The sequence below is a fragment of the Aspergillus lucknowensis genome (assembly GCF_044049455.1).
Source record: "Aspergillus lucknowensis strain CBS 449.75 chromosome Unknown BJX67scaffold_18, whole genome shotgun sequence".
NCBI classification, from domain to species: Eukaryota; Fungi; Ascomycota; class Eurotiomycetes; order Eurotiales; family Aspergillaceae; genus Aspergillus; species Aspergillus lucknowensis.
Genome location: NW_027263562.1, coordinates 159,574 through 175,384, shown reverse-complemented (window position 1 = coordinate 175,384; position 15,811 = coordinate 159,574). Strand labels below are relative to the sequence as shown.

General features: G+C 52.7%; 8 protein-coding genes across 8 annotated transcripts; 3 read left to right on the top strand and 5 right to left on the bottom strand.

The window, feature by feature from the left end:
* Positions 1-844: 844 nt before the first annotated feature.
* Positions 845-3,164, bottom strand: BJX67DRAFT_387757 (P-loop containing nucleoside triphosphate hydrolase protein; the record flags this gene model as incomplete). Its single annotated transcript, XM_071034279.1, has 5 exons — positions 845-1,232; positions 1,288-2,081; positions 2,133-2,327; positions 2,367-2,729; positions 2,784-3,164. 5 exons carry the CDS (start codon positions 3,162-3,164, stop codon positions 845-847), a joined length of 2,121 nt encoding a protein of 706 aa, XP_070886491.1.
* Positions 3,165-3,791: 627 nt separating this feature from the next.
* BJX67DRAFT_352495 (nucleobase cation symporter-1 family protein) lies at positions 3,792-6,010 on the bottom strand. The gene is made up of 3 exons (XM_071029032.1): positions 5,520-6,010; positions 5,321-5,464; positions 3,792-5,246 (listed from the first exon to the last, which is right to left on the bottom strand). Exons 1-3 carry the CDS (start codon positions 5,748-5,750, stop codon positions 3,906-3,908), a joined length of 1,716 nt encoding a protein of 571 aa, XP_070886490.1. The 5' UTR covers positions 5,751-6,010; the 3' UTR covers positions 3,792-3,905.
* Positions 6,011-6,075: 65 nt separating this feature from the next.
* On the top strand, positions 6,076-8,057 carry BJX67DRAFT_352494 (isopenicillin N synthase family dioxygenase). Its single transcript, XM_071029031.1, has one exon. The coding sequence runs from the start codon at positions 6,693-6,695 to the stop codon at positions 7,503-7,505; it is 813 nt and encodes a 270-aa protein (XP_070886489.1). The 5' UTR covers positions 6,076-6,692; the 3' UTR covers positions 7,506-8,057.
* Positions 7,529-9,168, bottom strand: BJX67DRAFT_380862 (fungal specific transcription factor domain-containing protein; the record flags this gene model as incomplete). Its single annotated transcript, XM_071032888.1, has 2 exons — positions 7,529-8,828; positions 8,882-9,168. The coding sequence occupies 2 exons, from the start codon at positions 9,166-9,168 to the stop codon at positions 7,529-7,531; spliced, it is 1,587 nt and encodes a 528-aa protein (XP_070886488.1).
* A 619-nt stretch (positions 9,169-9,787) lies between these two features.
* BJX67DRAFT_352493 (peroxidase family protein) lies at positions 9,788-11,046 on the bottom strand. The gene has a single exon (XM_071029030.1). The coding sequence runs from the start codon at positions 10,925-10,927 to the stop codon at positions 10,022-10,024; it is 906 nt and encodes a 301-aa protein (XP_070886487.1). The 5' UTR covers positions 10,928-11,046; the 3' UTR covers positions 9,788-10,021.
* Positions 11,047-11,765: 719 nt separating this feature from the next.
* BJX67DRAFT_352492 (DUF4267 domain-containing protein) lies at positions 11,766-12,527 on the top strand. The gene has a single exon (XM_071029029.1). It carries the CDS (start codon positions 12,080-12,082, stop codon positions 12,473-12,475), a length of 396 nt encoding a protein of 131 aa, XP_070886486.1. The 5' UTR covers positions 11,766-12,079; the 3' UTR covers positions 12,476-12,527.
* Positions 12,528-12,777: 250 nt separating this feature from the next.
* Positions 12,778-13,909, top strand: BJX67DRAFT_387755 (SDR family oxidoreductase; the record flags this gene model as incomplete). Its single annotated transcript, XM_071034278.1, has 4 exons — positions 12,778-12,859; positions 12,959-13,511; positions 13,586-13,685; positions 13,742-13,909. The coding sequence occupies 4 exons, from the start codon at positions 12,778-12,780 to the stop codon at positions 13,814-13,816; spliced, it is 810 nt and encodes a 269-aa protein (XP_070886485.1). The 3' UTR covers positions 13,817-13,909.
* A 381-nt stretch (positions 13,910-14,290) lies between these two features.
* On the bottom strand, positions 14,291-15,727 carry BJX67DRAFT_380858 (Zn(II)2Cys6 transcription factor; the record flags this gene model as incomplete). Its single annotated transcript, XM_071032887.1, has 1 exon — positions 14,291-15,727. One exon carries the CDS (start codon positions 15,725-15,727, stop codon positions 14,291-14,293), a length of 1,437 nt encoding a protein of 478 aa, XP_070886484.1.
* Positions 15,728-15,811: the final 84 nt, after the last annotated feature.

The window sequence follows — 15,811 nt, the reverse complement described above, 5'->3', positions numbered from 1 at the left end:
TATATCAGACGGAGAATGGAAGACATATAGAGCGTGAAATGATTTTCAAGAGGACAACGCCGGTGGTGATCTACATTCTGTACTACATAACTGAGTCCAGAGTCCTTGCAAGCAACATTTGGAGGCAAGAGTGGCAACATACAAGGAATAACAACTGTGGGGTTAAAAGCATTGATGCAGTTGTAGAACAAATGTAGTAAATGTTTAACCATGGCGATTGTTGTTGTGCCGGGACTTTCACTACTTTAGTGAAACCCACGATGTAGGGCCACCACATAAATCTGCGTAAGAGAAGTTGTTGTGATATGCACAGGGGAAGTAGGGTGGATTGAGGCTGTATTGGCTACACGCACATAGCCTACTAAGGAATGAATTGATTTGACAACTTGTATAGCTTCCTAAAACACGAGGTTGCTCTCTTGACAATTAATCCACTTTATCATGACAGCTAAGAGGGGTAACATACTTTCGTATTCTACTATCCAACATGAGGGCTGCTGTCTCTCCCAGCTGATCATGGTTGTCTACGGCCGGAAGCCACCATGCAATGTCAATTCGCACTCATTGGATTGATATTGGTGTGATTCCAGGACCCGGTGAGATGGGAATGTTACTTGGCTAAGGCTAGATGTTGGCGACTACTTGAACCAGTGGAAGTTATAGGCTTCTGTCTCGTAGCAATTTCCTGCAGGCAATGGTATGAATTAGTATAGGACAAAGGCCACATCGCTGGGATCATTTACACTATGCGGATGCTTTCACTAGTAAACCATGTCGGATCTAACCACGTTTATGCAACGAGTCCTTCGTCTCGAGTCATATAGCTTATTCGCCTTGCTTATCACTAGAACAAAATTTTCTTGGCCGCTTTGAGATCTGCAACTTCTTTCAAAAGCTGCCGCCGTTTCCGCTTAAGCAATACATCCTCGCCCGCAATTTCCTCAAGCTGCTCGCTAGTAAGACAGGTGACAAGCGAGGGTGAAAATAGCTTCATCGGAGTTCCCGGTCCATTGACCAGGTAATATCCCGCCGCCTGCATGCAAATATTATCAACAAAGCGCTTTCGAGCTACCTTGTAGTAAGAACGAAGGATATCCGATATATCATGTATGGTATATGTCATGTTGCTCATATGCTGCTGATGAGCTAGATCCCCAACTCGTACAACCTTGCCATGTGAGCAGTCATCAAATGCCTTTTCCTCGATTTTAGCAACCTGGCGCTCTTCTCGGCTAGGGGCAGTTAGCTGGAAAAAACTGGGCTAAACAGAAAGAACGGAGGGGTTACCATTTCTGGAGAGAAGCATTGAGGTAATGGTTTAATGTCATCGGTGTGCCTGATCGCTCAACGTGAAGAAGAAATTCCACTTCATCCACTGCTTTCTTGTACCTATCCAGGAGCTCATCCAGCAGGACCGACAGCAGATTATGACATACCTGGGTGTCGGGACAGGCCAAGTTCAATGCTGTAACAATAAAACTGTGGACTATAACCGCCAGATCGCTGATATACCCATTAGCGAGCGCAATCCACTTTGACGATTGCTTTTTCATGATTGTTGATAGAAGTACGGGGTTGAATGTGCCAATCTCAAAACCCCGTGATTCTCGGTATTGTTTTTCCAGCCAAGGAGATATGCTACCGCGCAGTGGCCGCGCGATTTTACATGTCTCTGGAAGAATTTCCTCTATGTCAGACAAAGTGTGACATTTCCGTGTGGCGAGAGTAGAGGGAGCTGATAACTCAGTGTCAAACGAATCATCAGGAGTTGACTCAGAAACGTCTGGCACTTCTTCTTCGTCATAACTTCCAAAGTCGAACTCATGTCCCCACTGGGCCATATCTTCCGCAAAAACCTCATTCCTATTGACAATATTGGAAGCCAATCGGAGTCCCTTCTCGGTCTCAAAATGATCATTTGCACTGTAGTTCGAATTGAGCGCGTCTGACGTGATGGCTTGGAATGCTGACACCACGTCAAGTAAATATCTTATTTGCTGGTCTGGCGTTTCCCGCTCTGCGCCCAAGGCTTGCAGAGCCTCAAGCGAGGTCCTTAGTCGCTTGCTAATCTCGGAGCGTACCTACCACTCAGTTAGTCCGACGTCAGTGTTCTGCGGGATGAGGTAAATCACCGAGGGGAAAGCTCGCCGTGCGTTTGCCGTCACTGTTTCTCGAAGATGGACACGCAATGCCGTTATTCCAAATCTATCGCGAGGAACCGTACTCCACGGATGTTGAGAACGGAGCTTCTCCTCCAGGTTTCCTCTGTCCGGATCTCCATCTTGCATTTCCATTTGGCCCGGATTCCGAAGGATGACCCATCCTAGCTTCATTTCCATAACTCTCCCTTCAATTAGATCAATAACTTTCGTCTCAGTGCCCTTATCAACTAAATCCGGCTTTGTTATGACTCCCAGTGTTCTTTCGCCTTCTGGGTCAAGTTCACGCGCCATTTCGATAATCTCTTGCGTCGCAATATCAACGTTTGCCGGTACAACTGTAAGCATGATCGAGCGAGGATTCTTCATATAGCCGTGGACCATATCTCGAACCATGGTTTTGTCATCTTTAGTTGTTAACCCGGGCGTTGTGTTTCGAAAGATACCAGGAACATCAATGACACTAAGATGATCTTCGCTTGGGCCGCAAATCTCTAGCTTGAGCACACTTTTTGAGAACGTTGGCAAGCCATCATCCCTCGTCGTCGAGAGTCCCATTAAACCATGTACCTGTTGACAAGATGTAAGCTTGGATGCATGTAGTTTTAATCTTGTTGTACTAACCTCTGTCATCATCCTCGAAAAAGAGGCCGGGCTTAGACTTTGTATGTCGTCAAACGCCCATTCTTTCAGCCGCGAGACATGTTCTTCGTCGTCAATATCAGGTCCGGGAATTATCGAAGCCGAGATCTTCCTCTCACCACCTTCTGCCCGGCGGAAAATGATCTGTGTGGCATGTCTTGTACAAAGGCCGCTATCTCGAGGGAACCCCAGCCCGGTAAGCCCTTCCAGAACTGAACTTTTACCACTCGATTGATCACCAACAACAACGAGCTGCGGCAGGTTCACATATTCGCCGACATTGCATTCAAAGAGCTTGTCGATTTTGTCCAGCAAAGCTGGGTCTGCGAGCGCTTTACTCTCGTCCAGATTGTACGCAACCATTTGAGGTATCTCTAAACACAAGCGTCGAACTAGATTGGCTAGTAGGGACATTTTTGTCTTTCATGGCGTTTTTATATCACGGCGAGCAAGCTATTGCTTTGCGCTGATCCATTGCAATTCTTGTGCCTTGCAGCCGCAAGGGGTACATGCTGTCCGTGAACGACAAGATCTGGACTGTGAAAGACCCCGTTGTGAATACTATATCCAGTAAGTGTAGTAGTAGAATAATGGCAACCTAAAATACTCCAATAAGTATGTAGTATTCAAATTTGAAACCCTTGGAAAATGCCCTGGAAGTAGAAGTTTATCCGATGTTGTAGGCAAAGAGTTTATTCGTCTTTACCACGGCAAGTTCTGCAAGCCCTGGATTCGAATTTGGGTTTTCATCTCTTGGGTGGGATTTGAATCTGATCCGAGCATTTCGGCGTGCCATGACTAGTCTTGTGGGTTAACATGGAGGCATCCGGAATGTTTGCACCAATTTCATGGAATGGGCTCGCTCCTAAAGCTGATAACTTGGTAACACAATACGTAATCCTTTGCGAGCCCTTACGTCTTGGATATGCGTGTGAGAGTGCGAGACAAGTACTCTGCGCTTTCCGGGCCAGATGATACTCAGTCAATCGCCGCTCGACAGTGATTGAGGCAGACAGCGATGGATTACAAGCTCCCAGGCCGGACACGCCAACGTTGGAGGGAAATGACTTCACCGACTGTATATAGAAGCAGCGTTTGATTCCATCAACAAGTAGTGTAAACCTCTCCTCGCTTCTCCTCGACCCTCTGCAGTGCCGCCTCCTTGTCTCTGGCAATCGCCTCTGCATCCACGCCCACAGCGATCCCCTCAACAACACCATGTCTCTCCTCAAACGTCCCAAAATAATCCTCACTGTCAATCTCCGTTCTCCCCGGCATCGGCCACACCCGATCCAAAGCGAGATACACACCCCCAGAAACAACACACCCGAGAAACCACGCAAGCTGATACAGCCTCGTCCATCCCCCCCAAATCTCTCCAGGGGCCGTCGCCCTCTGCGCAAGACCGGGCATCAGGAACCAAACACCACTCACCCACGCGACGCCCGCACGCCAGTTCCACCCCTTCGTGTACCAGTACAGACTCGCGGGCGTGGACGCGTACATATCGCTTAATTTCATGGTCGTCTTCCGGATAAGGAAGTAATCAGCAAACATGATCCCCATGAGCGGACCAAGGAAAATATTGAAGCTGCCCACCACGGTGAGGAAGTTGGTCGCGCTGTTGAGCAGCGACCAGGGTTGGAGGACGAAGACAAACACGATGGTGAAGTACCCCCCTCGTCGGACGGTAAACCATCTCGGCAATAGCGCTGCAAGATCGATGCCAGCGATGACACAGTTCGAGGCAACGACCATACCGAATTGACTCAGCATGAATGCGATACTCGCGAACGCGACCCCAGCCCGGGCACCATAAGTCCCCTCGTTTCGGCGCACGGCGTCGAGCAAGTCATACGGGTTCCAGAGCAGCGCGCCCTCCTCCGGGTACAGGGTTGTCGCACACGAGGTACATATGATCCCGATACAGGCCACCACAATTGTGCCCAGAGGCACCATCACCAACTGCGCGAGGACTTGGTCGCCTGGTCTGCGAGCGTACCGTGTGTAATCTGACTGACTCCACATATGCGTCGCGATCCCCCCGATATTTGCCGTGATGGCGGAAACGAATGCCCAGCCGAGCGCAGATCCCTTCGCGGCCTCAACGCCAGCAAGAGAGGAGGGATCGTGGATAAGACCCCCGCCTCCACCTGCGCGCACGGTGGCCCAGATCAGGAGAACAAAGACCGTCGTCGCGACCGTGGTCGATGCAACCATGAATGGTTTCTTGTAGTTTTCCGGACTGAACCACATAAGCGGGAGGCAGAGCAGGAAATACAGCACGAAGGAGACCATATCGTAGACTTTCATCGCGCCGGAGGCGAGCGAGGTGTCGAGGGAGAGGAATGAGGGCCAGATGCATGTGAGGAGGACTTTGAGACATTGGCTGCCGTACCAGGTGTTTGTGGCGGTCCAGACGAAGGAGAGGAAGACGCGGATGGCCTGGGAAACCATGTTGGATTAATGTGAGGCCGTTTGAACCTGCTTATATGTGTTGGAAGAGAGGTGTGTAGTACCATTGGAAAGAGATAACCCCATACTCCCCAGTTCTGCTTCATCCAGATCGGAAAGCCAATATGCCACTTTGCGCCTGGATGGCCGCCGGCTACGCAGAGCAGCCCAACGAACGTATGCGCTATGATGATCGCCAGCATCGCTTGCTGCACGTCATTTAGCAATCATATGAGAAGAGAGCGCGAGGAGGAGAGATCATACCCAGACATTCAACCCCAACGAAATTAACGAGGACCCTGTCGTCCACCCACCAACATTAAACGAGCCCGTGACCATCCAAAGTCCAACAAAGTGCCATGGGCCGTAGGGACGTCGCGACGGAGGAAGCGGGCGGGTATCCTTGTTCACGTAGATGTCGACGGATGCATCAGTGTCGCGATTTACCTCGAGGCGGCGGATGAGCCGGGAGATTCGTGGTGATTTGGCCGCCATTGTCTCAATTGCGGTTTTAGTGGCCGCAATGCTGAGCGTTGCAATTCTGGCGGTATTCCCATCTTGTTATAGGAAACATCAAGCAGTCGATGCATTGATAACCACTGCCTGGTCACTGGGCCTTCATCTTCAGGCGTGGCTTGAAGATAAGTCAACCTCCGGATTTCACAAGGTGGGAATTGGAGCGGGTTGACACAATCGTGCGCGTAACCCAATCAGCTCAGTGAAAGTTCTGCAGTTTAGCAGTTTAGCAGTTCTGCTGTGTCCCGTCAGCCCTTATCAGCACCGATTGGCTTGTTTGAGATACCTTATCGCATGGAGTGGGGAGTGATGTTGGAGAAGACTTGATCGATTCACCAATCGTTGGAGAACCTTTCTGCTCGCAATGTGTTCTCCGTCATCAGCTCGTGTCAGAGCAAAAGGAGAGCGGCAGTTCAAGCGTTTTCCTCGCGAATTGAGAGGCATCAGGCATTCATTCGGAGGAAGGCCACTGTCTTCCGTAGCTATAAAGGTACCCCAACTTCTTGACTGATATGAGAAACGACTCGAACAAGACCTGTGCAGCCACAAATTATCAAGCAACCAATACCAAAATGTCGCAGACCACTACACTGGAAGCCTCGGACGCCCCGAGGACGGTCACCTTGATGAACGGTAGCACATTCTCCTTCAACTCGAACATCTCTACCACACTCGAAAAGATTCCCGTCATTGATGCGGCTCGGATATGGAGTGAGTCTCTGGAGGATCGCATGGCAGTTGCCGAAGAGGTTCGAGATGCGTCGAGGAATATTGGGTTCTTCTACCTCGTGAATCATGTAAGTTTCCAGTTCCTCTCGTAAAGATGATGCTGACTCGACTGTTGAGGGCGTCGCTCCAGCATACGCCGAGGCAACATTCGAACAGGCCAAGCGCTTCTTTGCGCTCCCAGAAGAGGAAAAGATGAAGGTCTTCACCGGCCTCGTACCAAACGAATATGCCGGATTTCACCCGATGGAATGCTACAACCGGAATGGATGGAAACACCAAGGTACGGAAGCTGCCGCAAAAGTTCGATCTTGCCTAACAGTTACAGACTTGAGCGAAGCATTCAACTGGAACTACGACCCAAGAGAAGATCCCGAAGCAGCAGAAGGCGCAGAACCCATTCCAAGCCTGTGGCCATCGGATCTGCCAGGATTTAGGGAAGCACTCTATGCGTACCACGGACAGTTGCTCCGATTAGCTCGCAGACTAACACGGATCTTCGCGCTTGCCCTTCACCTGCCAGAGGATGCATTCGACGACTATATCAAACGCCCCGAGGCAGGAATGCGCATTCTTCGCTACCCCGAGCAGAAACACTCGGTTGACGAGCAGAACGGAATCGGCGCGCATACGGACGTCGAGTGCTTTACAATCGTGACGCAAGACTCGAGCGGTGGTCTTGAGGTTCTAGGGAAGAGCGGCAACTGGATCAAAGCGGAGCCTATCCCCGGCTCGTTTGTGGTGAATATTGCCGACTGCTTCATGCGGCAGACAAACGATTTCTTTGTATCGACGGTTCACCGGGTCATCAACAAGAGTGGAAAGGAACGGTACTCTGCGCCGTTCTTTTTTGGGTTCGATCGGCGGAAGCTGTTGGAGCCTATTCCGACTTGTGTGAGCGAGGATAACCCGATGAAGTATCCTGTGATGACTGGAGGGGAATACTATGAGTGGCGGACGAACAAGCAGAAGAAGACGAATGTATATAACTCAAAGATCGCAAAGTAGTCAATGAGAACGTCTCGGAGCAGTTATGGATACACTGGGTATAGCCAGGTAAAGTCTGTAAGAAGCTCATTCGGAAAGACCGCCTGGCCCAATGTTGGCTCTTCCATATGCTGTAGCCAGTTCATAACCTGCCTGTCATGTAATGTGTCACCCGTGGCATCCTCGGTAGCTGCTCGGTATTTTTCGTCCAGTTCCGCAAGCAGATTGACGAGTCGATCTTGAGCAGTGCTGGCAATCATGTTTTGTGTCGCTAGACGATCGAGTAAGTCTACGATCCCCTTCACAATCTGTGCAATCTCAGCGTACAACGCTGGTAGCAACTGATGCTTTTTCCCCAGTCCTGTGAGGATATGGCCCACTCCCGCCAGCTGTTGAATTAGAGGTGAGCCCGTAGCGCGTATATACTCCAGTGGGATGGCCATAATACTGTCGACGAGGTTATGAGCCACCCCGCACGCTAGAATCGGACTTTCATCGCCCGAAATGCAAGATAAAAGCCTTGCTAGATGAATGGTGCAGATGATATTTGGGGCGTGAAACCCGCACCTATTTCGCCCGCTATCGTCTGATCTCGAAGCAGGCGTGACGAATTGCGGCAGTAAACGCTCTTGTATTTCCGCCAGTCGCTTCATAATTGTTCCAGGGTCTGGGCAGCCCATTCGGCCCAGGATCGAGTTACTGGGGCTGTGTTTGGCGCGCAAATCTGAAATCGCATGCTCGAGGACACGATACAAATCAGTTGTCGTATTCCAGCCGGCAAACCAGTCTTCAAATTGTCCATTTCGACCAGGTATGAAGGCTGGGTGATGTGTTCCAGTCGGATACCCAACAGCGCAGCGGGTTTCTGAGGTACGCACGATGCTACCCAGAACACATGCTGTATGGACTTCAAGCCGATATATAGACCACCAAAGGCGTCGGCGGACCTCCGCCTCACATACGCTTATCGTCGCAGGCCAGCGCGATTCGTCTTGAAGATTTAGATGGGCAGATATCCCATGACACAGTCCGAGGTACTTGTGCAGCATAGCATTGTTCCCGGTCTGCGCTCCGAGTAAGGCGAGGAATGTGTACGAGCGGACGAGATTCAGATTGGCGTTCTCAAAGTCGGAGGGGACAAGACGAATAGCTTCGGCGAGATATGCTTCCCGTACATCCGTCCGCTCAGGTACTTCAATGTCATCGTTGAACAAAGCTCCGTCTCCAACATGCTGGGCGCTCAAGGCGCACAGACACATCAAGCTCATAAAGTCGGAGCCGTCCCGTGGAAACGAGCCATCGCGCCAGCCAACCCAGAGTTCTCGCTCGCAGAATAACGGCAAACTACATTATAGGTTATCAGTCTGTAGAATGTCCACCAGTACATTGTAACTCACTTTGGGTGTATACTGTCCAGATAAACGTCGAGTAGCAGCGTAATAACCCTCCGATTCGCCAGCGCCGACGCCGACGCCTGGCCTCCAACAAGAGACGCAAACAGAGGCTCCCCGAGAGTGCGAGTGAGAGACAATGGGCAGTCCCCCAGGGCCTTTTCGCCTGCAGATAGCGTCGTCTTCTTTTTCTCCTTCTCTCCCCTTGACTTCGTCCCGCGCTTCTTTGGTTGTCTGTTCCGCGTACATTCCTGGCCATGCTCCACGCACGTCAAGCAAGGCGGCTGGGCCATGCTCAATTGGACATTGTTACTGACGGATTTACATTTTAGGCCTCGCCGATGACAGAAGTCGCATGCTTGTGTAATTCGTTTTGATTTGATCTTTGCTGGCAACATGAGTGAAGGACGATGGGGAGATGGGGGAATAATGGACAAGCGCGTTGGGGTAATGCGAGGATGGCGCTTATCCTATCCGCCTTATCATGTGGGGTGCTGGAAGAAGATAACGCCATTGACTGCATGAACCCATTTCCCCTTCGCAGCTGGTCATAACTCGTGTCCCATTCAAACATCACGAAGCATTATTCGCACAGGTAACTATTCCTATTTAGAGATAAGAAGTCCTGTGACTCCATAACCCTGAAATCCCGTGATCTTCAGGTCTTGGCTTGCAAGGAGGTCAGTCCCGTGACTTGGCTCGCGTCAGTCACGTGCAAGATCTTGACGCCATCCTAGTAAGGCATCAAATCCCGTGACGGCCATTGCTCCGCCACCGCAGCGTCCGAAAATAATCGGCACCATGGCCATTCAATCAGAGCAATGCATTTGACATCGACAGAGGCTCTTAGTGGGCCCGCTATTATCGGGCGATTTGTCCTTAAATCCTGAGCTGCACATTAATCACGAGAGTGGGGCTGTGCGAGTGAACCACGGATCTTGATGTCAATAATATATTTTGAACACAGTCCAAGTGACATGCTAACAGCTGCGATCAAACAGGAATCTAGTTGACAAGAGAAATGGAGGAAGAGAAAATTATATACACGCAGCGCGCTCTAACAGAGAATATGTGCAAGTATTACAGCAAGGAAGAAAACCGAACCGAAGGTTCAAAGAAATATCACATCAGTACCAGATGCTTTCTTTAAGCACGAAAGGAACGCGCACCCTTCGCGAACCGCCTCGCAAACGCAGAGAGATCTCTCTTCGCGCTACCAAAGCTTGGTGGCGTCCAGACTGGAGGACGCTGCCACGGGAGAGGGTCGATGGCCTGTTCAGCGAACGGACGCTGGTCGAAGGGACGTCCCATGAAGTTCTCCGGCGTGCGTAGGGCAAGCTGCACGACATCGCTGGCTAGAGAGAACCCGCTGATCTCCTCTCGGGGACGGCGCCAGCCTTCTCTGACGGGTAGTCGCTCCTCGGAGAAGAGGATCCGGACGAATTCGGCGGATGTCTTGTTTGAGCGTGGGTCGACCATCGTGCGGAAGTACTTGATTGTCTCGCCGTAGGTAGTGATGATCTGTTGGTCTTGGTAGAGGAAGGATGGGTTCTTGAGTTGCGATTCGAGGACACGTTCGTACCGGGCCATGGCGGCGTCGTTGAGGTCGATCCACTCCTTGCCTTCGAAGTGGCCCAAGAACTTCTGCAGAGCTTCCTGGTCAATTGTGAAGCCGTCACCGCCGAGGTATGCATCCTTGCGGGTGAGAGAGGCATCGTGTTCGAAGATGTTGTGGCGGTTGAGCATGCCGAGGTCGAACTTGCCAGAGGCTGGGTCGTCAGCAGAGAGCACTGCGAGGTTGGTCACGATGGTGGCGAGCTCTTCGCTTAGATGGAAGACCTCTTGCATGAGGGGGATGACTTCGCCCACGGTGACGTTGCTTCCGTTGTGGTTGATGAACCCGTGGTTGGCCAAGCTGTTCATGGCCGGGCAACCGCATCGCAGGTCCCCAGGCCCAGCTGGATGCCATTTTTCAAAGTCAAGGGTTGCTTGGGCGGTGCCAAAGAGGAAGAAAGCGGGCACAAGGCCAAAGAGAGCCTTCTTGAACCACATTGTGAGTGAGGATGATGTTTGTGGGTTTGGTTTGTATAGAAGATGAGATTCGGACTGTTACCTGCTTGAAGGAGAAACAATGCCATGAATTCGATCAAGGGGTTTATATAGACCTGAGGATCGAGTTCAGCCTTCCATACCCACTGCCTCGTTTCTATTTCTATCCACGAGGCAGAGTTGGCTGATGGCACAGCATCACGATACGTGCTATCGTATTGCGAAGTGCGCCAGGGGCGATGAGGCATCTGACGGCTGCTCATCGCCCACCGGTCGATGTCATACTCGTATCCAAAGCCACGAGAAAGTCGTCGGAAGAAAAGAGGACCCAATACAATGGGGGCCACGCGACGAAAGTAGGGGAGCTACGCGAGGGTGGGCGTTTCTGCAGCCGGTTCTATAATTGTCAGTACTGCCACGAGGAGCAGATGGACGAATGGAAAGCGTCCGCTTATGAACTGTGGCGGCTTGATCATGCTGGAGTCATCGTGTCTGCAGGAGATCCCTGCTCCTGGGGAACTGGTTGGCACTTCCTGACGATAAGGGTAGGCTGGGCGGGCTATGAATAGCAACGATCTGGCCAGACGACTGGCATCTCAGCCGCAGTACCAGGAATATACGAGAGTCTGGGACATCTACCCGATGGTCGAACAGCCCCCAAGGCCTCGCGATAGTATTTTTGGAGGAACATGTCGTCGATGCGCGATGAGTCTACAGGGGGACGAGACTGAGGGCGTCTTTCCCAAAAGAATCCATGGGAAGCGAGGTTGCAAGCGAAACCGAAAGCTAGACCAGGTTCCGAATCGCAATCACAATTTCCAAACAAAGAACATCGGGGGCTGGCCCATGAGGGACTTGGTGTCTTGGGCTGGAAGCGGAGGGGCAAAGCCCAGCGTGCAGGGGTTGCGTTGGCTGTCTTTGTTCGTGTGATTCATCGATTCTCCTGTCTTGCAACCCCCTTTTCTCTTCTGAACTCTTAAACTTCGCCGTTGTCGCTTCAGTTTGCTCCTTTCGCTTCTATCTCCATCCTTCCATCTCCATCCTTTCAGCTTTACCGTCACTTCCCATGTGCGCACCCTACCACCAACACAGGACTACATCCACCTGACAGCTGACAGTCTCCGTTACAAATTATTCCAAATACCCTCCTTAGCCATGGCTCGCTCCCAGCATCCAGGCCTGCGCATCGCCGCCAACGCCTTCGCCGTCATCTCCATCGGATTCGGCGTCAACGCCATCCTCCGCCCAGCACACGCCCTGACCTTCTTCGAGTGGGAGCCGCCCACTTCCCTCGCCGAAAGACAGCTCGTCGACAGCCTCGTCCACCTCTACGGCGTCCGAGACCTCTTCATGGGGCTTGCCGTCTACATCGCCTCCGCCTATGGGACCAAGCAGTCCCTCGGATTGACCCTGACGGCCGCCAGCGCCGTGGCTTTCGCAGATGGACTAATATGTTGGACTTGGGGGAAGGGTGAATGGGGACACTGGAGCTATGCGCCGATTTTTGCTGCTGTTGGGGCTGCTATACTGGGTGTTTTTGACAAGGCATAGGGTGCTCCACCTCCTGCTGCTGATTTCCTGGTAACGATAGTCCTCAAAGAGTAAAGCGAAAAAAAGGAAAAATATGAAAGTGCTCGCGCACTACACGAATCCTCCGTTCCAGTACCGGGCTTCCAGCATGTGGGGGATACAGCACGCCGGGGGTTTTCAAACCCCGGTCTGCGGTGGCCACGTCCAAGTCGGCCTCATCCCCCCGTTCATCCTCCTGTCTTCCTTCTTAAGCCAGTGCTTTCATCCGTCCAGACTCATCCAATGTAGCTTCACATTACATTCTGTACTCTGGTCCGTCCAGCATGGGGTCTATCGCACAGCCAACAAACGTAACCGGTCCGTCACCCCGAAAGACGACCTACCTCGTCACCGGCGCCAGTCGAGGTGCGCAACCCATAACCATTCTTCACCACCCTCCACACTCCTAGCAGCACCGTACTCCTAGCGGCAGTAATGATCTCGCTAATTGCTCATGCTTTCTAGGCCTCGGAAAAGGCTTCATCTCCGCGTTCCTCCAGCGCCCAGACTCCATCGTGATCGCCGGCGTCCGCAACCCCGCCACGCAGAGCCCATCGCTCCTCGACCTCCCGAAAGCCGATTCCACCACCCTCCTCATCGTAAAGCTCGACTGCGCCTCGAAAACGGACGCCGACGACGCGGTCCAATCCCTGATACGCGACCACGCCATCGCCCACCTGGACGTTGTCGTCGCGAACGCCGCCATCGCCGCAAACTACGGGCCCGCCTCGACCATGCCTGTGGAGTATCTCGAGGAACACATGCAGGTCAACGCGTACGCGGTCCTGCTTCTGTTCCAGGCAACAAGGGTGCTTCTCCAGGCTGCTGTTACACAGGATTCCCGGAAATGCCCGCAGTTCATCTGCGTCGGCGCTCCGATCAGCACAATTACCGAGATGGAGAGGTGCGCGCGGGCGCCGCTGACAAACTACGCGCTCTCGAAGCTCGCGGCGTGCTACCTCGTGCGCAAGTTCCATTTTGAGAATCGCTGGCTTGTGGCATTTATTGTTGATCCGGGGTGAGTTCGCATTTTTTTCGCATATCGCAGGTCCCATCTGGTGGTGGCGATACTAATCGTGTTGGGTCTCGCAGCCACATTCAGTCCGACATGGGCGCACAGGCGGCAAGGCTGTTCGGGCGCAAGGAAGCGCCTACGACAATCGATGAGAGCGTCTCTGGGATCTGTGCCAGGGTGAGTACCCAGTTTCCCTGTTTATCAGTAGCTGCTTGCATATGTTGACTGAGTAGATGGCCGAGGCGACGAAGGAGACGACTTCCGGGCGGTTTGTGCTCTTCTCTGATGGCTCTGATGTCGCTTGGTAGAATTATTATTAGTTTTGCTCTTACAAGTTGTCATTTCAGATTCTGCTCTTCTGTTTCATTCTCATATCATCATTGCAGTAGCATCTAATCTGGACTATGCCGCCGAACGCCCTACTATAACTTGCCAGCAATAAAAGTCGTCGTATATAACTGTATGTAGCCGTAACGGGTCATTAGTATCGCCAACCACCAAAAGCTAATAATGCAAAATAACGGCCGTGGAAAGGACGTCTGAAGTTAAGTGGTCGACCAACGCCAACATGGGCATTGTGCGCATATCCTGTATATCTCCGCAGAACTCTGTGCAGAATCGGCCAGCGAATACATCTACAACGGACTCGCGGGACCTGGATGATCGTCGACGCAAAGTCTCGGGCCCGTGTGCAAGATACAAGACCATAAGTATCCAGTACGGCTGCCCTCGCTCCGCATTGTGTTCTCCCGGGGACGGGGGCGTGATCGCCGCGCAGGTCCCTATGCGCGGCGGAGGATGTCAATCGTCTCCGAAGACACCACGCGCAGCCGCTTGCGTAGGTCTTCTTCGAGGTGAGCCAGCGTCGAGGCTGACAAGGGGTGCGAGGGTGTTCCAGGCAGCACCATCGACCCGCCTCCAGGGTCTGGCACACTACTCGAGGCGGAGCTGGTGCTGCCGGAGGAATCGTGTCCCGATGTGCGGTGCCGTAGGGTCTCGAGTCGACGTCCCACAAGTGTCACCAGCCGTTGCACCCGGTACAACTCGCTGAGGACCAGCTGGGCGGCCATTCGGCTCTGGTGGTGGCCGTCTACACAGTATCCGCCAACCACCGTGGGGAGATGCAGCACTTGCTCTTCGAAGGAGGATGCAGATTCTCGACGAGTGTGCGAGCCCAGGCTACTCCCCCCTTCACTCGCCCAGCCCGGCCCATCGTCCCGGATAGGGTCTGAGGATCGATCTCGTGCGACAGCAACATACCAGCCGAGAACCTTGAGGACAATGAGGGAGACAAGCGCGGCGACATACTCGTCCTCCGCACAGCGGCACTCCAGAACCGTCTGGACGGTATCGAGAATCTCCTTGTTGTCCTCAATCACCGACTCAATCGTGCATAGCTTGCTGGATTCGTGGTGACTCCCGGGCCTCTCGCACCCAACCCGCGCATTCGGAAACAGCCGCATCATGATGTCCAAACAGATTGCCAGACAGCAAGGGTGGGTTTTCGCCGTCGGAATCACGGGCATCAGCGAATCTGCGCCTTCCATTCCCTGCATGAACGTGGCACCCGCGGGATCGGCGACCGACAGATCCGCCAGTCCTTGTGTGCGGAGATCGGTGTCCATCTCATCGGGGTCATCGAGGTGCGAGGGGGAGAGGGAGGCAAAAAGCTGGCTGATATCGGTGTTCACGGAGAGGAGGGAGGAGAGGTCGGTGGAGCTGGACGCATTCGGAGAGAGGATGGAGTTCCAGAGGTCTGTCTCATTCGCAGGAGATTGGATATGGGTCGACTTGGGGGATTGTCTGGCGGTAATGGCTGTTGTATGGGGGGTGACGACGGGCATCGCGAGGTGGGAAGGAGCGGCCGTGCTGGGAATTCGGGCATGGCTAGAAGGTGCATTGCCATTGCCCATCCCGGTTGAGGACATTGAGATATCTGTTGTTCCTGGTCCCGGTGCTACGGTTGTTGTCGATACTGCTGCTGCTTGCGGTTTCTCAACGCCAATGACTCTCGTGCGGCCAGTGCGTCGAGAAACCATATACTCGCAAGGCAGCCCGCGACGCACGCACCGACCACACGTTGGTTTTTCCTTGTCGCATTTTACCTTGGATCGCGAGCACGATATACAGCTCTCGCGCAGTTTCCGCGTACCCTGCGTGCCCGCGGTAGTCGGCGGCCGCTGCGACGCATGCTGGGGATGGATGGCAGTGGACTCCATGAATGTTGAATAACAGAGGATCCAAGCCCGAGAGGAGAAATGAAATCGTAAAAGCTGACTGCAGTGGCATATTGATATATAATC